General features: G+C 38.0%; 2 protein-coding genes across 3 annotated transcripts; both read right to left on the bottom strand.

Annotated features, from left to right (window-relative positions):
* Positions 1 to 8,980: 8,980 nt before the first annotated feature.
* LOC127084593 (F-box/kelch-repeat protein At3g23880) lies at positions 8,981 to 10,843 on the bottom strand. Of its 2 annotated transcripts, none has more exons than XM_051025075.1 (2): positions 9,569 to 10,843; positions 8,981 to 9,293 (listed from the first exon to the last, which is right to left on the bottom strand). In XM_051025075.1, exon 1 carries the CDS (start codon positions 10,814 to 10,816, stop codon positions 9,662 to 9,664), a length of 1,155 nt encoding a protein of 384 aa, XP_050881032.1. In that variant the 5' UTR covers positions 10,817 to 10,843; the 3' UTR covers positions 8,981 to 9,293; positions 9,569 to 9,661. The 2 variants fall into 2 exon arrangements, with proteins under 2 accessions (XP_050881032.1, XP_050881033.1); XM_051025076.1 differs by having other exon boundaries at positions 8,981 to 9,290.
* An 8,496-nt stretch (positions 10,844 to 19,339) lies between these two features.
* LOC127080611 (uncharacterized) lies at positions 19,340 to 20,914 on the bottom strand. Its single transcript, XM_051020925.1, has one exon. The coding sequence runs from the start codon at positions 20,912 to 20,914 to the stop codon at positions 19,340 to 19,342; it is 1,575 nt and encodes a 524-aa protein (XP_050876882.1).
* Between the last annotated feature and the right edge of the window lie 2,117 nt (positions 20,915 to 23,031).

Genomic DNA, 23,031 nt, shown 5'->3' with positions numbered 1-23,031 from the left:
TAAAAGGATGGCAGTCCTACTTTCAGCAGCTTAGGGATTTGAAGTGTGAAGAATTAAATACATCAGTGTATTTACTTGTTGTACGTTTTATTGTGTTTTGTATTAGGTTTTATTTGTGAGTCAAGCAATTATCACCTAGATGATTGCATTGGACTAAGGTGTTCATTGAGTTGTAATTGGTGTGTCACTCTAAGCTTTTAAGCGTGAGTGCTGTGTTTCTTGATTAAAGCTTTTAAGCACAATCAAGAGTTGTTTGAAGTATAACTTCACCACTGACTTTAAACTTATTAAAGGTTGTAATCACTGTTGTGATTGAGAGGGAGTGAGTAGGAACTCTGGTCTTAGTTTAGATTGAAATTGCATTGGGTAGGTCTTAAGTGATAGGATTAAGCAGTTGGTTTAAGTCCTGAATTAATACCTCTTATAGTGGATTTCCTCCCTGGCTTGGTAGCCCCCAGACGTAGGTGTGTTTGTCACCGAACTGGATAAACAATTCTCTGTGTTATTTACTGCCCTTTACATTTACTTTCTGCATCATTCCTGTCTGCCCAGAATTGGATGTTATAACATCCAGTGTGACATCGATAGTCTGTTACTATAATTTCAATTGACATCAGAGCAGGCACCCTGCCTGTTAATTTCTGGATGAGATCTAGGGACGTTACTTTCTAGTACCATGGACAAGGATGTAGGATACTCAAATAGACCACCCATGATAGATGGTTCTAACTATGATGACTGGAAACCTCGTATGATAGCCTTCTTGAGGTCTCTGGATAGCAAGGTCTGGAGAGCTGTCAACAAGGGATGGGAACATCCAACGAAGACAGGTAAAGATGGAATCATTATGCAAATTCCTGAAGAAGAGTGGGAAAAAGAGCAAGAAGCATTAGCTCTTGGAAACTCTAAGGCCTTGAATGCACTGTTCAATGGGATAAATAAGAACATTTTCAGACTGGTGCATCACTGTGAACTGGCTAAAGACGTTTGGGATACTCTCAAAACAACTCATGAAGGTACCTCCAAGGTAAAAATGTCTAAACTCCAGATGCTGACTACTAAGTTTGAAAATCTGAGGATGAAAGAGGATGAGACTATTCATGACTTCCACATGAATATTCTTGAAATTGCCAACACTTTTGGAGGCTTAGGAGAGAAAATGTCTGAAGAAAAACTTGTAAGAAAGATTCTCAGATCATTGCCCAAGAGATTTTCCATGAAGGTTACTGCTATAGAAGAGGCTCAAGATATCTGTAATATGAAGGTTGATGAGCTTATTGGTTCTCTCCAAACTTTTGAAATGGGCTTGTGTGAGAATGTTGAAAAGAAAAACAAAAGCATAGCTTTTGTATCAAATACTAAAGAGGATTCAGAAGAAGGAAATATTGGAGGTGATGAAAGCATATCCGAAGCTATAGCCATGCTTGGAAGACAGTTCAACAAGTTCATAAAGAAGATTGATCAAAAAGGTAGACCAAATGTCAAGAACATCTCGTCTGACATCAGTAGAAGATCAACATCTGAAGAAAAGTTCAACCAAGGCAAGGGAATCCAGTATCATGGATGTGAAGGTTTTGGACACATTAGAGCTGAATGTCCTACCTTCCTCAAGATGCACAAGAAGGGACTATCTGTCACCTGGTCTGAGGGAGACTCTGAGAGTGAATCTGAAGGAGAATCTGCTAAACATGTCACTGCACTAACTAGTGTTTGTGCCTCTGATGATGACTCAAGTGGAGATGAACTTGTTGCTTCATATAAAGAGCTATGTGTCAAAAGTGCAGAAGTGTGTATACAAGGAGAAAAGCAGAAGAAACTCATCAAGGAGCTGGAAGCTGAGAAGAAGAAGCATCTGACAGTCATATATGGTCTAAATGGTGAGATAACCCTGCTGACCTCTAAGCTAGATCAAATGACAAAATCCATCAGAATGCTGAATAAAGGAACTGACACTTTGGAAGAGATTCTAAAGGTGGGACAGAAATCAGGAACCATGTCTGGTTTAGGCTTTGTTAAGGAATCCTCAACTAAACTCAAACGCTCAAAGGCTGAAGTTCAGAAAATCAAGCAGAAGTCACAACCAATGTCACAACATCAGAGAAATAGAAGGATTAACCATCAAAAGAAGAAATTTCAAAGATGGAGATGCCACTACTGTGGTAGATTTGGTCACATAAAACCCTTCTGTTACAGGTTGCATGGTTATCCTAACCAGACCCCTCAAGTTAGACCTAAGCAGAAGGCATCTAAGCATAATGCCCCCATCAAGAAACAACAATGGGTTGCTAGATTAGCTCACACATCTCTAAGGGCATCTACCAGAGAAGACTGGTATTTTGATAGTGGCTGCTCAAGACATATGACTGGGATGAGTAACTTATTGGTAGATATACAACCTCATACTACCAGTTATGTGACCTTTGGTGATGGAGCTAAAGGAAAAATCAAAGGTGTTGATAAGCTGAACAGTCCTGGAGTTCCACAACTGAATAATGTGTTGTTAGTAGAAGGACTAACTGCTAATCTCATCAGCATAAGCCAGCTATGTGATCAAGGCTTCAATGTACAGTTCACTAAGGAAGAATGTGTTGTGAAAAATGGAGAAAATAAGGAAGTTATGAGAGGATCCAGATCCAAAGATAACTGTTATCTATGGGAACCTAAAGTCTCAAACTACTCCTCAATGGGCTTCTTAGCCAAGGAAGAACAGAAAGTGAAGTTGTGGCATAGAAGACGTGGACATCTTCATTTAAGAGGAACGAAGAAGATAATATCCAAGGAATCAGTTAGAGGAATCCCAAAGCTGCTCATTGATGACGGAAAACTCTGTGGAGAATGTCAGGTTGGCAAGCAAACCAAGATGTCACATTCTAAGCTTGGACATCCAAAACTCTGGAACTTTTGCACATGGACTTAATGGGACCTATGCGGGTTGAGAGTCTTAGTGGGAAGAGATATTCCTATGTGGTTGTTGATGACCATTCCAGATACACATGGATAAGCTTCATCAGAGAAAAAACAGATGCATTTGATATCTTCAAAGATCTATGCATAAGACTTCAAAGAGAAAAGGATAGTAGTGTTATCAGAATAAGAAGTGACCATGGAAGGGAGTTTAAAAATTCCAAGTTTGAGGATTTCTGCTCATCTGAAGGAATAAGTCATGAGTTTTCCTTACCTATTACTCCTCAGCAAAATGGAGTAGTTGAAAGGAAGAACAAAATTATTCAAGAGTCTGCTAGAGCTATGATCCATGCAAAGAAGCTTCCTATGCACTTTTGGGCTGAAGCTATGAATACAACTTGCTATGTTCACAACAGAGTTACCTTGAGAAAGGGAACCTCTTCCACTCTGTATGAAATATGGAAAAGCAGAAAACCTACTGTGAAGTACTTCCATATCTTTGGAAGCAAATGTTACATCCTTACAGATCGTGAACAGAGAAGAAAAATGGACCCCAAAAGTGATGAGGGTATATTCATGGGATACTCTACTAACAACAGAGCATACAAAGTTTTCAACTCCAGAACTAATGTCCTGATGGAATCCATAAATGTTATTGTTGATGATAAAGATGAAAAATCCAATGTCATAGAGGATGTTGGAACATTCCTTGAGACTTCAACAGAAGTACCAGTCAAGACTGAAAATATGCAGGATACTCCTCCTGGACTTGAGTCAGAAGCATCCAACAAGGTGCCTTCTATCAGGATTCAGAAAGACCACCCTAAGGATCTTATCATAGGAGATCCCAATAGTGGTGTGATTACCAGATCACGGGAAAATAGCTCAAATTCCTGCTTTGTATCCAAGGTTGAACCTAAAAATGTGAAAGAAGCTATGACTGATGAATATGGATCAATGCTATGCAAGATGAACTGGAGCAGTTTAAAAGGAATGAAGTATGGGAGTTAGTTCCAAGACCTGAAGGGACTAACATCATTGGTACCAAGTGGATTTACAAGAACAAGTCTGATGAGAAAGGAGTAATCACTAGGAATAGAGCAAGACTAGTGGCACAAGGGTATACTCAAGTTGAAGGGGTTGATTTTGATGAGACTTTTGCACATGTTGCAAGACTTGAGTCAATAAGATTTCTCTTAGGTGTTGCCTGCATTCTGAAGTTCAAATTGTTCCAAATGGATGTGAAGAGTGCCTTTTTAAATGGCTACTTGAATGAAGAAGTCTATGTGGAACAACCTAAAGGGTTCAGTGATCCTAACCTACCAAAACATGTGTACAAGTTGAGGAAAGCTCTGTATGGGTTGAAGCAAACTCCTAGAGCTTAGTATGAGAGGCTGACTGAATTTCTGACTACTAATGGTTACAGAAAAGGAGGGATAGATAAGACTTTGTTTGTGAAGGATGAAGATGGCAAAATCATGATTGCCCAAATATATGTGGATGATATTGTGTTTGGTGGAATGTCAGATAAAATGGTGAAACATTTTGTTAACCAGATGCAATCTGAATTTGAAATGAGTTTGGTTGGGGAATTGACTTATTTTCTTGGACTGCAAGTTAACCAGATGGAAGATTCTATGTTTCTCTCTCAAAGCAAATATGTCAAGAACATAGTTAAGAAGTTTGGTATGGATAATGACAGTCACAAAAGAACTTTTGCACCTACTCATTTAAAGTTAACTAAAGATGAAGGAGGTTCTAGTGTTGATCAATGCTTGTATAGAAGCATGATAGGTAGCTTACTATATCTAACTTCTAGTAGACCTGATATTGCCTATGCAGTTGGTATGTGTTCTAGGTACCAAGCAGAACCCAAAGTGAGTCACTTAAATCAAGTCAAGAGGATTCTCAAGTATATCAATGGGACTTGTGATTATGGTATGCTATACTCTCATGGCTTTGAGCCTATCTTATCTGGGTATTATGATGTTGATTGGGCTGGGAGTGTTGATGACAGAAAAAGCACGTCAGGAGGGTGTTTCTTCTTGGGAAACAATCTCATATCTTGGTTCAGCAAGAAACAGAACTGTGTATCATTATCCACTGCAGAAGCTGAGTACATAACAGCTGGAAGCAGTTGTTCCCAACTGGTATGGATGAAACAGATGCTGACTGAGTACAATGTCTCTCAGAATGTCATGACATTGTTCTGTGGCAATCTCAGTGTCATCAATATTTCAAAGAACCATATCCAACACAGCAGGATCAAACATATTGACATTAGACATCACTTCATAAGAGATATGGTATAAGACAAAGTGATTACCTTGGAATATGTAGCAACTGAACTACAACTTGCTGACATATTTACAAAGGCTTTGGATGCTACTCAGTTTGAAAATTTAAGGGGCAAGTTGGGAATATGCCTTTCTGAGGAATTATAGAAACTAAGGATGTTAGAAATGTATTGTTTAATATTTCAAAAGTGTGTGTCTACTTGATCAAAGTTGTGAAGCAAGATCAAGTGGGTGTCGTCTTGATCAACGTTGTAAAGCAAGATCAAGAGTGTGTCTTCTTGATTGAAACTGTGAAGTAAAATCAAGATTGTGTGTCTGATAATTGCTTCTATTTTTGTCTGTTTTGGTCTGCAATATTAAGTGTTGCTTTAGCATATGCTGTTAAAACACTTACTGTACTCTGATGTCTTGAATGATGTCATGACATGCTTAAGCAGTTGGTATGTGTGCTAGGTACCAAGCAGAACCCAAAGTGAGTCACTTAAATCAAGTCAAGAGGATTCTCAAGTATATCAATGGGACTTGTGATTATGGTATGCTATACTCTCATGGCTCTGAGCCTATCTTATCTGGGTATTATGATGTTGATTGGGCTGGGAGTGCTGATGACAGAAAAAGCACGTCAGGAGGGTGTTTCTTCTTGGGAAACAATCTCATATCTTGGTTCAGCAAGAAACGGAATTGTGTATCATTATCCACTGCAGAAGCTGAGTACATAACAGCTGGAAGCAGTTGTTCCTAACTGGTATGGATGAAACAGATGCTGACTGAGTACAATGTCTCTCAGAATGTCATGACATTGTTCTGTGGCAATCTCAGTGTCATCAATATTTCAAAGAACCCTATCCAACACAGCAGGATCAAACATATTGACATTAGACATCACTTCATAAGAGATCTGGTATAAGACAAAGTGATTACCTTGGAATATGTAGCAACTGAACTACAACTTGTTGACATATTTACAAAGGCTTTGGATGCTACTCAGTTTGAAAATTTAAAGGGCAAGTTGGGAATATGCCTTTCTGAGGAATTATAGAAACTAAGGATGTTAGAAATGTACTGTTTAATATTTCAAAAGTGTGTGTCTACTTGATCAAAGTTGTGAAGCAAGATCAAGTGGGTGTCGTCTTGATCAACGTTGTAAAGCAAGATCAAGAGTGTGTCTTCTTGATTGAAACTGTGAAGTAAAATCAAGATTGTGTGTCTGATAATTGCTTCTATTTTTGTCTGTTTTGGTCTGCAATATTAAGTGTTGCTTTAGCATATGCTGTTAAAACACTTACTGTACTCTGATGTCTTGAATGATGTCATGACATGCTTAAGTAGTATGCTGCAGGATTAGCTAATACAGGATTTACTGAATGTCAAACTGAATGTTATGACATTCATCCCTGACAGCAGATACTGAATTATATGCTAGTTAGTTTTTCTGTTATAGTTCAGTATTTAGTTCAGGCTGTTTTTCAGGAGACTAACAGACCTAGCATATAGCCTATTGTTTGGATGTCAAACTGAATGTTATGACATACATTCCTGACAGCATATGCTAAAGTGTAGGCTAGTTAGTTTTTCTGTTATGCTTCAGTATTTATTTCAGACTGTTTTTCAGGGATCTAACAGCTGAGCTAAAATCCAGGAAACTAACAACTATGCTAAAATTAAGAGACCTAGCATATAGCCTATTTGTTAGCATCCTAATGTGTGGAAATTAGGTTAATTTGCTTAACCTTAATTTTAGGGAATTCAAGTACAAGGCCCAAGTGCTGCATTATAAAAGGATGACAATCCTACTTTCAGCAACTCAGGAATTTGAAATGTGAAGAATTAAATACATCAGTGTATTTACTTGCTGTACGTTTTATTGTGTTTTGTATTAGGTTTTATTTGTAAGCCAAGCAATTATCACCTAGATGATTGCATTGGACTAGGGTGTTCATTGAGTTGTAATTGGTGTGTCACTCTAAGCTTTTAAGCGTGAGTGCTGTGTTTCTTGATTAAAGCTTTTAAGCACAATCAAGAGTTGTTTGAAGTATAACTTCACCACTGACTTTAAACTTATTAAAGGTTGTAATCACTGCTGTGATTGAGGGGGAGTGAGTAGGAACTCTGGTCTTAGTTTAGATTGAAATTGCATTGGATAGATCTTAAGTGATATGATTAAACAGTTGGTTTAAGTCCTGAATTAATACCTCTTATAGTGGATTTCCTTCCTGGCTTGGTAGCCCCCAGACGTAGGTGTGTTTGTCACCGAATTGGGTAAACAATTCTCTGTGTTATTTCCTGCCCTTTACATTTACTTTCTGCATCATTCCTGTCTGCGCAGAATTGGATGTTATAACATCCAGTGTGACATCGATAGTCTGTTACTAGAGTTTTAGTTTGTTCAATGGTAATGGCCCAAAATGACCTATAATGTTTCCTCTTGGCACATGCCCTTGCAAGTTGAATTTGAAGTTTCTCAAAGAATAAAAGTTGGATAGGACATCTTTCATTTTATCATGAAACTTGAATGACTTTCATCTCATAAAAATTGAGCAAGTTATGGTCCTTGGAAGTTGACCTCCTAACTAGGGCACACACAAAATGACTTATATTCTTTCACCATAAAAAATGACTTACCAAGAAACACTAACTCTTAACTTCAACAAGAAAGTTGTTTCTAATATCATAAGGAGTAATTTTTATCTTGGAATCATTTTCATATGACCAAAATTGTAGGAGATAGGGTCTAGTGAACCCCAGTTTTGACCAATTGACTTTCTCTGGTCAACCACCTTGAACTAACTTGAAAACTTGAAGTTCTCTTGATTTTTTGGACTCATGGAGGATAATATATGTATAAGATGGTGTAACATTAAGTATCCCTTGAAGTATTTTATCAATTATTGAAGAAACTTGTTGGGGAAGTCACACAAGATATAGATGAATTAGGACTTCCAAGACAAACAAGATTCAAACTCTTGATAATTTCTTGATCAAAATGATAAGTGAAGATCGTGGGGATCCATATATGATGTCTACAACCAATGTGAATCATATCTTGACTAATCTCCTTGCGCTGAGAGTCTCAAACCCTAGTTGTGAGCTTGATGAGACATTGGTGGATACACACACTACCTACAAAAGAAACAAAGTTATACACATACATATTTTTGGCATTTTGGTTAGTAAATAATGAAAAACAAAGTATGATACAATCAAATATGCTTGATGATCTCTCCCAATGTAAATTCAATGAATGAGGGATAATGAGGATGTCAAGATGTGATCTCAAAGCCAATACAAATGATGAGATAGCATGATGGATCTTAAGGTAAAAATTAGGGTCTTACAATATGTATTTAAATTCATTAACTACAACCAGCAAAGGAAGGATCAAGGGCCGAAAATCATATTACAGTATGCGAAAGTAAAAGAGAAAGGTAAGTCTTCTTAAATTTCTATGTTGTGGCTTTATGAGCAGTTTAAAATTAATCATTGAACAAATCCCTTTGAATGTTTATATACTCATAAAGGGACGTACCCTCTATCTGTGTCCAATACATACAATATAACAAATCTCATTATGAATAAAGAAATGTCTGACATCGTTGAATTTTAAAAAAAAAAATATATCATTTGACTCAACTAACATCTTTATATTATATACCTATATTTTTGGTCAAACACAAAATATACCACCTCCCAAAAAAGGGAGCAATTTTGGTCTAAAATCTTCTATGACATAAGAAAATTAGATGTTGTAGAAAACTCACATTTGTTCTCACCTCTAAATCTGTCACCTCCCCAAAATGGGGGCAATTTTTGTCCAAAATTTTCAATTTTCAACCAAACTAGCATTGTCAATTTTCAAATGGTTACATTGGGTAATATCACTTCCCAAAACTTCCCGGCAACAATCCCATAATACACAAATGCTTTTAGCCATATATTATCATCTCGAGACAATTAACCAAAGGAGACAGAACAACCTAAGTCTATTAGATAATGTATGCATCTGTACTCCTTTTTATCACCTGTACATTAATTCATTTGCATAACACTATAGCGCCTCATCCTGCATCAATTTATCAGAGTTTCTTGGTGCTGCTGTCAAGTAAATATGATGTTAAAAATGAAAACAGCAGAAATTGCAATAGCAGTAGTTGTAAAGAACAAAAATCAAGTGTACGTCAATAAAAAAACAAGAGTTTCTATATAAAATGTATTACTAGAAAAGTCAATTGTTCAATTCAAAAGAAAATATCACAATAAAAGTTTAAAAATTGTGTTAACTTACCATATGAAAAAAAATTGTCATATTACATTGAGATATGAAAAAAAAAATCACAAATTTCACTAAAAACTAAACAATGTAGAAGTACCATTCTTGGAATTATAAACTACCAAATTCTTTTCTTGAACTCTCCTTAAACAACAGCACTTGATCTTGATTGTCTTCAAAAATAATTTTGGCATTACGAACAAGGTGATATCAAACTCTCAACACACAGTTGTGGGAAGTCTTTCAACATAAAACTAACTTTAGAAGTGTCATTCTTGAAATTGTAAAGAATGAACCTCCTTTCACAATCCTTTCGAAACAGCAGCAGCAGTTGATCGTCTTGAAAAATATATAATACATTTGTCAAGACAAAAGACTTAAATGGAGGATCTAGCAAGTGAGTAACGTTGAACAATTTAGTCCAAGACTCTTTAACTCCGTATTCCTTCATGACCCAAACATCATGATCAAAAATCAAGCACAACCAATCCCTCAACACAGAGAATACCGGATCCTTAGGTGTCCTTTCTAGTCCAAGAGGCATACGAATCATTTGATAAGTCTCGTGACCTAAATCAAAAGAAATAATACAGCGTTGATGTGTCCCTTTAGAATAGGCCAGCCAATTAATTGAACCACTTACATATCTTCCTTGTTGATAAGAAGAGACAGAATCAAAAGGGAAAGGTTGAATGGTTCTCCATGAATCAGTACTCAAAGTATAAACCTTAGCTTTAGTTGTGTCCCAAACAATACCCCCATTAATCCCCAAGAGGTTGTAAATAACAACCACTTTGTAATCATGAGAAGCATGATCATAGCCGAAGCCATATGACATGTAAAGGCGATCGAGCCCCGGTGGATTTTCAAAAGGGGGCAATTCCTTAAATTTTCTAATAGAAGGATTCCACAATACAACTAAAGGTTTAAAATCGAGGAAAAAACGACAAGTGGCAACACAAAGGATTCCGTCACAAGAGCCAACAGCGTAATGAGACAGGGAGCCTTTGCAAATATTATCGGATGGATACTCCAATCGAGTGATGTTGTAGTCTGTGTCTCTGAAAATGGATTGGAGTGAGTAAGAATTTAGAAAAAATCTGTGCGAGTGTTTGTCGTAGCTAAGACAGAGGAGGCGGCGCGTGGTTGAGAGGTTAAGGTGTTTCCTAGCAAATATTGGATCGGAGATGAGTGATTTCCAAGATTTGGAGACGCATCGGAATTGGAGAAGGGACTTCACCGGTAACCTAGAAACAATTTCTGAAATCAGATCAAAAGGAAGAGTGGGAAGTGAAACATCGAAGGAAGACATGTTAGGGTTTGTTCTCATGACTTTGGGAGATCTCATGTCTCTCGATTGGAATTTAGCCAAACTAAACCAATATATATATATACTGCCGAGAAGACATGTTTTTTTAAATTTAACTATAAATTATTTAGCATAATTAATTTATGTACTTTTAATCGGACACTAATTTATTATTATTATTTTTTAGCGACTTAGCGAAGCGCAACGCACGCTCGCATGATGGACTAAATAGAGTCGCCATCGAACATATATTTATTCCTAAAAGGAAAGGGGAAATATCAATAAAACCCAAGAAAGAACGACAATGATTATGGTCATCGCAACCAAATCAGGGTTCGGGAGTCGATTACGCAAGGGAAAGGTATTAGCACCCCCCACGTCCGTTGTACTCAATGGGAACCGTTAGGTTAGTTGTGCGCGTTAGTGTTAGTTTGAAATGTTAGGTTTTCTCAAGTTATTAGGTGGGAAAGAAAGAATGGAAGAGGGAAGAATGTTTTTGGATTTTAACGAAGAGGACTAAACCTAAGTTTTTTATTAATGGACCTAACAAGACTTACGAATCTTGCTCCTACGTATCTCCAGGTGCAATATAGAACTCAAGGCTTACGTAGTTCTGGGTAGAAAATGTTTGTTTGTTGGTCGATTTTAGCGAAAGCTATATTGTATTAATCGGCGATAAAACATTGTTTTACCCAAAACAGATGAGGAGCGGACGTATACCACACATCGAATGGATTTACAAATCAACATTCGGAAAAACGTCATTTATCTCAACTCAACAATTGTGGCTGAAGCATTGCTTTATATCACCTTAAGGCAAGGTGTCTTTCGTTTATGAAGAGGTTTAAAAGATCAATCGCACAGCGGCCAAAAAAGAGTTTGATTGGTTGAATGTATTTTTGGGCTTGAAAGACGAGTATTTATGACTTGCAAGCTCTTACAACTTGGATCTAATACTCGGGATTACGTCTGGACCTTCCTAGTGGTGCCTTGGTACAATTTTTGTGAAAGGGCGCCCTTTCTCTTGGCGCCCAAGTTACTTTATGGCGCCTAGGGAATGGGCGCCTGTTAGGAATATTAGGGCACATGGATTCCTTGGTTCAGAGATTCCTTGATTCCCGGGCACATGTGTGTTCTTGTCACTCTTTTCACTGCATGTTAGATTCTTTTTACTGCATGCATGGTCAAGTTTGTACAGACAATGACCAAGTGATCAATGCAGTGTTATTTATGTTGTGTAGATGAATAACTTACCAATGCATTCAATTCCAGTAAAGAAATTTACATATTTAATATTTGAACAAAATGTCTTCCATACAACATTACATGATCAGTGCCCATGTCGAAGGTGAAATATTTGATCATCAGTTGTTCGGTTTTTATTTTCGAAACACAGAGGTAACTCGGTTTACAATAAATCGACGATCAAATTTTTCACATCTGAAACAAAGAATAGAAAAGAAATTATAGTGCAGTAATGTGGGCCAAATCATCTATAAAAATCCGGTTTGGTTTGCAGAAAACCAGGTAAAACTTTATCAGAAGAAGATTCGAGATGATGACGATGTTCAACATATGTTTGCCAGTCACGAACAATCCGGTTACAATGATATAGAGTTGTATATATTACCACATCAACAACAGGTGTCTCAGTTCATTGATCAGTCACAAGTGTTTTGTGAGACTGATGACGAACAAGCTGAGGTGAATGTTCCAGATGACGAAGAAGAAGAAGCTGAGATCATGGTTGATTCAATGGTGAACGCTGATGAGGAAGAGGAGTCAATACCAGCAAGTCATGCATATTGCCCACCCTAACACATGAAAAGGTTGAATTTGGGTTCAGATGAACCTTCAACAGATGTATGGTACAATCCTTACGTGCAGATGCAAGGATCTTTGAAACAAGGAGACACATTTTGCATAAAAGAGGAATGTGTAAAAGCCATTAAGAAATCCCACATGCAACTATCAGCTAATTTCAGAGTTGACAGAACTGACACATTAAGGTATAAAGTTTATTGTCGGAATGAGCACTGCCTTTTTAGGTTATCAGCTTCGTACCGGAAGAGGAGCGAGTCTTGGGAGATTGGATCAATGGGTCCAGATCACACATGCATGCTGACAAACCCAATGCATGATCATCGTAAATTAAGCTCTCAGCTAATATGCGATGAAATATTGTTTGTCATTGGCGACAATTCGTCGTTAAAGGTGAGTACAATAATCTCGTATATTAGGGCAGAGTACGAGTACACCCCATCATATAGAAAGGCATGGATAGCTAGGACAAAGGTTGTTGAAAAAGTGTTTGGCAATTTGGAAGAGTCTTATAAACAACTTCCAAAATACCTGTTGGCTCTAAAACAATATGCTCCCGGGACAATTGTTAAGTTGGAAACATTGCCCGCGTATACACCAGATGGTACGTGTGTTGTTGGAAATAGAATGTTTCACCGTCTCTTCTGGGTGTATCAACCATGTATCGTAGGTTTTTTTCTGTAAACCAATTATACAAATTGATGGTACATGGTTGTACGGAAAATACAAAGGAACGTTAATGATGGCAGTGACATAAGATGGGAACAATAATATTTTTCCAATCGTCTTTTCCCTAGTTGAAGGGGAGACTATTGAGGGATGGAGTTTTTTCCTAAGAAATCTCTGATTGCACGTTGCACCTCAGTCTAACTTATGTTTGATCTCCGACAGACACCCTTCAATCATCAGTGCATATAATAACATTGATAACGGCTGGCAAAATCCTCCTTCGACGCATGTGTTCTGTATTAGACATATTGCTCAGAATTTCATGCGGGAAATCAAAGATAAGACGTTGCAGAAGAAGGTTGTCAATGCAGGTTACGCGTTATCAGAACCTTCTTTCAAACACTACCGCGAGGAAATAAGATTATCAAACGAAGATACGGTACAGTGGATCGATAGTATTCCACTAGAGAAATGGACTAGGGCATACGACAACAGTCATCGTTGGGGCCACATGACAACAAATTTAGTGGAATCAATGAACTTTGCCTTCAAAGGCATTTGTAACCTACCAATAACCACTTTGGTGTAGGCAACATATTTCAGGCTAGGGGCGTTGTTTGAAACCAGACGCTCAAAATGGAGTTCAGCATTGCAATCTGGACAGTTGTTCAGTGATGCTTCAATGAAATTCATCAGACATCAAGCTGCCAAAGCAAACACACACGTGGTTATGGTCTTTGACCGAACTAAAGGTTGGTATAGTGTTGCCGAGTCCATGGATCACAATGAGGGCATGTCGATGGGATAGTACAGAGTTGAACTAGATAGAGGTTGGTGCGACTGCGGAAAGTTCCAAGCCTTTTGTACCCCCTGCTCTCTTGTAATTGCGGCATTCTCAAAGGTTCGAAAAGATCCATCCTACTTGCTATCTGAAGTTTACAAAGTATCTATCCTTTCAAATGTTTATAAAATTAGTTTTTCCGTAGTGGAAAAAGAGGATTATTGGCCAGAATATCAAGGGGACATCGTCTGACACAACGAAGTTACGCGAAGGAAGAAAAAGGGTCGCCCAAACAGCACCTGGATTCGAACCGAAATGGATACGGCGAACAAAATGGTTAGACTATGTAGTTCATGTCGTCAGCCAGGTCACAATCATAATAACTGTCATAGTGTTGGAACGAGCACAACCAGATAAATTTACATGTATCTCTATCGCAATATATGAAAAACTAAATTTATTTCATATTAGACGTCTATGACGAAAGTACCATTACATAAACAGTAACACAAATAATTATAACAAATAGAATACAAGAAATATGCAATTACAACCATCAAAATAATTTTGAACATGTAATGCATCATCCTACGAGCGTCTTGGTCGGTCTTAATATCCACCCATTCGCACACTTCTCCGTTTTGGTTGAACGCGGACACAAGCCATTATATTCTTCTAATCCGTTCACCCTCTCCAATTTCTCCCTCTAACCAACTGTACAACGTCTGATTAAGACGTTCAAACGTATCTGTGTTCCAAAGTCGAATCCGTATTGGAGCCGTAACGGCGGAAAATATTACATCAGCATTTCATTTCTGAATGATCGCAGACATTGTTGAAACAGAGAAAATTGAAATTGATGGTGGTTGAACTAGACAAATTATGGTATTAGGAGATGAGTTTGAGTGTGTTTACCAGTAATTTTACACAAACAACCGCTAGTCCTCCAATATTATTAATCTTGGTAACTTACAGGATCGACTAGATTGATCCTAGGACATGTGTCTCAAGAACTAGTGTTATGGTGATTTGATTCATGATTAAGTTTGTTTCTGGTTTATGAATGGTAATTAGGATTCTTTATCTAGCGTTAATGGTACAAAGTAAAAGGTGTTTCGACAATAAACTCTAAACGAAATCTAAAGGCTTATGACTTTAAAGATAAAGGATAAATGGCAGTAATTATGTAAAAAGGCTTTTTTAAAGATAACAAAGGTAATTGGCAAAAGTAAAGATAAATAACTTGAAGTAAAAGGTTTTAAGTTTGAAAAGGTGCTGGAAATAAAGGTTTGACGAAATGTAAATGTAAAGGTAAAAGCAATGATGAAAGACTTTGAAGATAAAGGCAATTTGACAGAAGGCTTAAATAGAAATAAAGACAGTAAATGGTTTAATTTAAGTAACTTGCATTAAAAAGATAACATGAAATGTAATCATGGTGTTCTTCATACATACATTTTCAGCAAAGACTCGTTTCTCTCGCTCCGGTACTTTGAGTATTTTTAGTGAATTTTGTATATCAGTTTGAACACACGAAATCTAAAAACTAAGACTCTTATTTATAACAATTTGACCCTAACGGTCTCTACACAGATGATTGCCACGTTCGACGTTTTCAAGCGCTGCGTGTCTCAGATGCTTCCACGCGTTCGCCTGACGAAACTACTTCGTTTGAATTTCAAATCTTTCCTACTCGAAGCTTCGAATCTGCCAAACGCCAATGTCGAAGAGAACTTGTGGAGATCCTAAAATCTTCTAAGTCTTAAGCTTCGACAAAAAGGTCCTTTCTCCCAAGAAAAGGATTTAATAAATAGCTTCACAAAGCCATTTTTATATTATTCTCCAAAACATAATATTTTCAAAGAACTTCAACCTAATGGTCGAAATCTCCAGCTAACAAATTGCCCCCAATAAATGTCTATTTCGAATCAATGCAGAAATGGGCATTTCTTGTAATCACCAGATTTCGACCAGAGACCTTTCATAGACCTAAAAGTCCATAACTGTCAGTCAATCATGACTTACTTTTTTCAAAACGTCTCATCAAGACGTGCATGCAGTTATTAACATCATGAATTTCAACTTCCAAGAAGAATGAACAGTAATCCCTGCACCTTCTTCACAAAAAAGGCACCACGTGGCCCACTACCTTTGCAAGGTGTAACCAACCAGCTCGTAGGTTAACACTATAAAAGTCCATTGTCACTTCCTTTTTCCTTTTTTACGAAAATCTTCATCTTCAACCTGAGTTCATCTCCAAACTTCTCTGAAACGTTTCTTCTTCTTCAAAACCCTAATCTTTCAAAACCTTAAAAACCCATAACAATGTCTTCTGATAAACAGCAGAAGAAATCAAAGAACATTAAAGGCGCTGGATCTTCAAAGAGTTCTGCTTCTCAAAACATTCCAACAAGCAGAATCATAACTGTTGGGAATCGGGAGTACATTACTCCTCCAAAACTCATCAAAGAACAGAAAGCAATATATGCTTCCCAGGTAATGATACCCTTTTTATGGACCACAAAGCCCAGAAAATCTCCAGCCTGCACAAAGAATGCACATTTAAGAGGATTCATCTTTAAGCCATGTTTTCTCATTCTTTCGAATGATTGGCTGAGATGGGTTAGATGATTTACGTCTGATATAGATTTTATCACAATATCATCTATATAAACCTGCATAAATGTCTCTATATAATCATGGAATATAGAATTCATTGCTCGCTGGTATGTTGCCCCAGCATTTTTTAAACCAAAGGGCATAACTATCCACTCATAAGTGCCTATTGCCCCTGGACATCAAAAGGTTATTTTGGAAACATCCTCTTCAGCAATGAAAATCTGGTTATAGCCAGAATATCCATCAAGCATGCTAAGATATTCATAGCCTGCAGCTGAGTCAACCAGTATCTCTGCCACAGGCATTGGATACTCATCTTTAGGAGTTGCTGCACTTAGATCACAAAAATCTATACATACTCTTAAAGAGCCATTTTTCTTAATTACAGGAACTATGTTTGTAATCCATTCGACATACCTTGTGGTCCTGATGAAATTGCATCGAAGAAGCCTTTCGACCTCTTTTTTTATCTTTGAGAGGATCTCTGGGGCGAATTTCCTTGGAGTCTGCTTGATGGGCTTCTTGCCATCCTTGATAGGCAGCTTCAATTCGACCAGTTCCCTCTTCAAACCAGGCATCTCGTCGTAGTCCCAAGCAAAGCAGTCTTTGTTTTCTCTTAGCAGTTCAATTACTCTTACTTTCAACTTGGGGTCCAGTTTAGTGCTGATGTAGGTGATTCTTTTTGTGCTCCCATCTCCAAGATCAATTTCTTCAAGTGGATCTTGCGCTAACATCTTCACACTCGACGTCACTGGATCTTTTTCGAATCCTAGAGGCTCTTCGTCATAGATGGCATCTAACCTCTGGTCTGTTAATTCCATAGGCACCTGTTCGTCAGGGGTTTTTGGTTTAAAGTACTCCCCAGATCATGCATTATAAATTTCACCATATGTGGCTTCGTCAGCCATGTTAGTTATCTCGGCTTCGAGAGCCGCTTTTCTTTTGTTCTCAGCCATGTAGGCCGAAATCTTTTCGAAAAAAGAAGACTCAGGCATAATCCAGGTCTTCATCCCAGCCTGTTGGCCGTACTTCAGATGATTCCCCTTCTTCTGGGTCCTCCATAATTTCCCTATCCCACTGAAAGCCATTGGGATGTAGAGTCAAGAAATACAAAGCATTTTTATTTGGGGAGTAGATGTCTTCAGCTGGGTGGCATGGTCCTATATGAGCCAAGTTCCTGTCGAAGTTCTTCTTATTTACATTGTTCACTTCCGCCATGAAGTAACTTGGGTCAGCTTCAACATTTTCTACTACACCATCTTCTCTCCAGATGGATACCCTCTGATGCATGGTCGAAGGAACTGCCCCTATTCCATGGATTCATTCCCTTCCTAGCAACAAGTTGTAATTCGCCTTCGCAGGTATCACCATGAACATTGTTGGCCTTGTGATTGATCCAACAGTCAGATCTACTTGTGTGACACCTAGAGTCTGCCCTATCTTACCCTCATAGTTCGACAATACCATATTGTGAGGTTTAACATCAGTATCGAACATACCTATCTTTTTTAACATGAACTGAGGCATCAGATTGACTGCTGCTCCTCCGTCCACCAGAACTTTGTTCACCCCCACATGTTCAACTTTAGCTCTAATGTATAGGGGCTTGAGATGGTTCTGCATCCCTTGGTGAGGCCTTTCAAAAAGAGCATTCTGCTCTTCGATAGCGTTGTTGTTGAGAACATAGTAACACACAGGTTTATGCTTCGCTGTCTCCACAACATCTGTTTCCTCATTGTCTTCAATCTCCGTCTCCTGATTATATTCGTATGGTAGAACTGATACCACATTGCAATTTATATTAACAGATGACACTCCGTCGGACTCAAAGTCTTCAGTGAGTATTTCTTCCTCCCTTATTTGTTCCTCCTGAACTTTCTGATTTGTGTTTTTGTTTTTAGATGAAAACAACTTCCTTCCTACAGGGGGTTTGGTCGAATTTGTAACATTTGAGGGGACCTTGTTGTTGCTGGATTCTCCAATCTCCCTCAAAGTCATCTATCTTTCAGCCTTCCTCAACCTATGATGTCTTCTCCACTGGGACCTTGACATGGGATTCTTTCCTTTGTAGTTCTCCAGTCTGATAGCCTCTCTCGCCTGGAACTGTTTTCTATAAGCCCAATAGGTTCTTCCTCCATCCTCAAAACTTTTCCACTTTCCCTTCTTCGACCCCACCTGAGTCCATTTGTCCTCAGGGACTTCTGCCGGAAGCTTAAACGTAACTCTTTTCGCCCTTGGGTGAGGGTTGTCTTGCCTCCTAGGAACTCCCCTCTTGTCGAATATGTACATATTCGGGTTACCTCCGTGTCCATCCCAACCTTGGTTAGATGGAATTCTCTCGAACGCTTCAGCCAATTCCCTGTTGTAAACTGCCCCACATCTGGGACACATCAAGCATTCTGTTTCGTACTTGTAGCAACGCACAATAAAACCAAGAAGACTTTCTCCAGGCTTGGGATACACCTTCAGTAGTTGGCTTTCCTTTCTCTAATTTCTCTCAGTCTTAGTTCGTTGCCATCTTTCATAGTCCTCGGCCACCCTTCGACACATCATGATGCTACACCTTGGGCACAGCAACATGTCAGAATTTCTTTTATGACACCTCCAAAGGTATTCACGTAGGATCTCATTGGCTTTGGGATAGCCAAACTGCATTCCCTCTTGCTCTATCTTCAGACACCTCTCCACTTCCTCCATCTCTGGGAGGGTTGGTTCAGATCCACCATGTTGACACCTAGATTGGCGCCATCAGCGATTGAAATTTCCTCAAATTTCTTCCTTAGGCCCTCAGTAGCCTCAGTTGTCTTCCCATTAAGACCTCCAGTGGCCTTTGGTTCGACATCAGCAACCTGTTCACCTTCAACAGAAATTCCAAAGGGAACATCATTATTTAGGCCATCAGTAGCCTGTTTTCCAACTAGTACATAGCCTTTAATTCCTGCTTCCTTCACAACCTCCACTTCCACCATGTCAATCATGTTGATTTCGACAGGTTCAACATAATTTGTGTCAGCAATGTTGAGGGGGTCAGCGTCAACCTTCATCTGGTTTCTCCCCCTGTCAGCGAACTTGAGGCGGCCATCCTTAATTGCATTCTGAATAAGATCCCTGAAAAGAAAGCATTGTGAGGTTTTATGGCCTAAAAAATTGTGATATTTACAGAAGCCTCTTTTCTTCCGTTGTTCTAACGGAGGAATTTTGGTATTAGGAGGCACTATCATTTGGCCATCTTTTACTAATAAATCGAAGATTTTATCATATTTGGTAACATCAAATGTGTAAGTCTTTTTAGGAAATCTATCATTCTTTTCAGTTTCGACAGGGTTCCTGCCATTCGAAGGTGTAAGTAATTTACAAGCATAAGGTGGTGCTTCTTTTAATTCAGCCAAATCTACTTCGAATTCCTCGAGACCATAAGGGTCATTAGAGATTCCAGACTCCTCATCTTCGACTTCGACATAAGCAACCCTTTCTTTCTTATAATTCTTATTCGCTCTGGCCTTTTCAGCTTTTAAACGTTCGACCTGTCGAACCCTATCTGCTAATTGGGCCATATCTCTTAGATACTGGGTATCTAAATTTTTCCTAATGGAATAGTCTAACCCTCCAGCGGCCATTTCAACCAATTCATGTTCAGGCACTACTATAAAGCATCTAGATTTCAACAAACGAAACCTATTCAGATAATCATCTATAGGTTCAGTGAATTTTCTTTTAATACTGGCTAATTCCTTAAGACTTATCTTAGTTTGGCCCATGTAGAATTGTTCATGAAATAATCTCTCCAAATGAGGCCAAGTATCTATGGAATTTGGTGGCAAAGTTGTAAACCACGTGAAGGCATTCTTCGTTAAAGAACTGGGGAAATATTTCATTCTTAGGTTCTCACTGTTCGCCAAATCCCCTACCTCAGTCATGTATCTGGCTATGTGTTCTATAGTGGATTCACTAGTGTTCCCTGAGAATTTGGTGAACTTAGGGATTTTACAATCCCTTGGTAATTCAGTTTGTAGGACGTATTCTGATAAAGGAGAGGTATAATTTGGTCGTCGAAGTCCTGTATTCAGACCATTCTGGGCCGTGATTCTCTCTATCATGGTAGTTAAGTTATTTTCCATCATGTTTTCTTGCCTAACCCTATGAATTACTTCGTTTGCATCTTGGTCTCTATTAACCATCATTACTCTCCTAGGTTGTTCTTCAGAGACTTCCTGTCGAACTGGCTGTTGTTCTAATCTTGCCCCCATGACCCTTTCGTCAGGCGCTTGTATAGGTGGTCGAACCTGATTTATAGTTGGTTCTTCTTCCTGGATTATAACTTGGTTTGGTCTGCATCGAACAGAGGACTAAGGGGCGCCTAGGAAATCTACTATGCGTCCCATCTGCGCTGACAGTTGTTGGTATGTTTGGGCATTATCATTGTTAGTCCTATTTACATTCTGTATTAGGGGAGAAAAATGGTATTCATTTCTCTGGCAAGAACTTCTACCATGTCATGGTTACTAGCATCCATTTGTTGTCTAAAGGTTGCCTGGTTATTCGTTGTAAGGGTAGGTAATAGGGTGGATAATCCTTGTGATTGGATATTTCGACCTACATGGTTCATGCCAGAACCAGAATTTTGAATTGGCGAAACAACTGTATTATGGGGTTGAGTATATATGGAAGTATTATTTTGAAGTCCTGCCATGGAAGTAGATGGCATTCCATATGGGTATTCTCTCCAAGGCCTAAAATTCTCAAATCTCGGTGGCCTAGGGGTAGTAGGTGTTGGTTGGGTTCCGACAATTGTCGAAAACGGGCCAGGGATTGAACTTGCAGAAACGTCTGCTACGCTTGACATAATAGGCATTGTTGTCGAATTATTTAAGGTCATGGATCCAGATGTTGGTATGGCCTGTGTACTAGGGATCTCAGTGGATGCATCAATCGAACTTGTTCCGACTGTGCCTGTTCCCTGGGGAGGAAATTGTTCCCCTTGACTGGTTGTATTAACCATCTTTTTTGTGTATTTTCTTTTGGTTATACGTTGCGCATTGTTGGCTATCTAACCACTTCTAAGGTTCATGCAACACTATGATTTTTTAACTCAAAAGAATAACAACAATTTTGTATTGTAAAAGTAAAGCAAACTATTATAATTAACAGTTCTTTTGACACCGTCCCACCGGGTGTGCCAATTTGTTTACCAGTAATTTCTGACAAACAACCGCTAGTCCTCCAATATTATTAATCTTGGTAACTTACAGGATCGACTAGATTGATCTTAGGACATGTGTCTCAAGAACTAGTGTTATGGTGATTTGATTCATGATTAAGTTTGTTTCTGGTTTATGAATGGTAATTAGGGTTCTTTATCTAGCGTTAATGGTACAAAGTAAAAGGTGTTTCGACAATAAACTCTAAACGAAATCTAAAGGCTTATGACTTTAAAGATAAATGATAAATGACAGTAATTCTATAAAAAGGCTTTTTTAAAGATAACAAAGGTAATTGACAAAAGTAAAGATAAATAACTTGAAGTAAAAGGTTTTAAGTTTGAAAAGGTGCTGGAAATAAATGTTTGACGAAATGTAAATGTAAAGGTAAAAACAATGATGAAAGACTTTGAATATAAAGGCAATTCGACAGAAGACTTAAATAGAAATAAAGACAGTAAATGGTTTAATTTAAGTAACTTGCATTAAAAAGATAACATGAAATGTAAATGCATTGGGGATACGCCAATTCATCTGGCGCATCCTCTTCAAAACATGGTTATTTTAGTAATATTTTTGAATTATTCGTTGTTTTCGATTTTTTTTTGAAAAAAATAGTTATTTTAAAAAAAAAATCACAAAACTCCCACCACTATCAATCTTATTTTAATTTAAGCTCTACATAGCTAAGGCTTATAATAGGGTTGAGTGGGATTTTCTTGTTAATACTCTTAATGTCATGGATTTTTCTACGAATTTGACTAGTATTATAAATTGTGTTAAAACTATGTCCTTTGTTAGTTTAATTAATGATATTCAATCTAATTGGTTTTATCCCACTAGATGGATAAGGCAATGGGATCCCATATCCCCTTACTTATTCATTATTTGTGTTGAGATTCTATCCGGCATTTTTACTAAAAAAATCAAGATATGGACCTTATTTTCATGGTATTTGCGCTGCCCAAAAGGCCCCTCTTATTTCTTTTTCCTTTTTTTTTTCTGATGATAGCCTTATTCTGTAGAAGTACCATTCTTGGAATCGTAAACAATCAACTTCTTTTCTTGAACTCCTTAAACAACAACACTTATCTTGTTCGTCTTCAAAAATAATTCTGGCATTACGAACAAGGTGATATCAAACTCTCAATACACAGTTGTGGGAA

This window comes from Lathyrus oleraceus, chromosome 5 (genome assembly GCF_024323335.1).
Source record: "Lathyrus oleraceus cultivar Zhongwan6 chromosome 5, CAAS_Psat_ZW6_1.0, whole genome shotgun sequence".
NCBI lineage: Eukaryota > Viridiplantae > Streptophyta > Magnoliopsida > Fabales > Fabaceae > Lathyrus > Lathyrus oleraceus.
Note: the sequence above shows the minus strand (reverse complement) of the source record. Positions and strands in the feature narration are given on the sequence as shown.

Coding starts and splice junctions, on each gene's coding strand:
- LOC127080611 (XM_051020925.1), bottom strand. CDS start 20,914: ATGGGGGCAAGATTAGAACAACAGCCAGTTCGACAGGAAGTCTCTGAA.
- LOC127084593 (XM_051025075.1), bottom strand. CDS start 10,816: ATGAGATCTCCCAAAGTCATGAGAACAAACCCTAACATGTCTTCCTTC.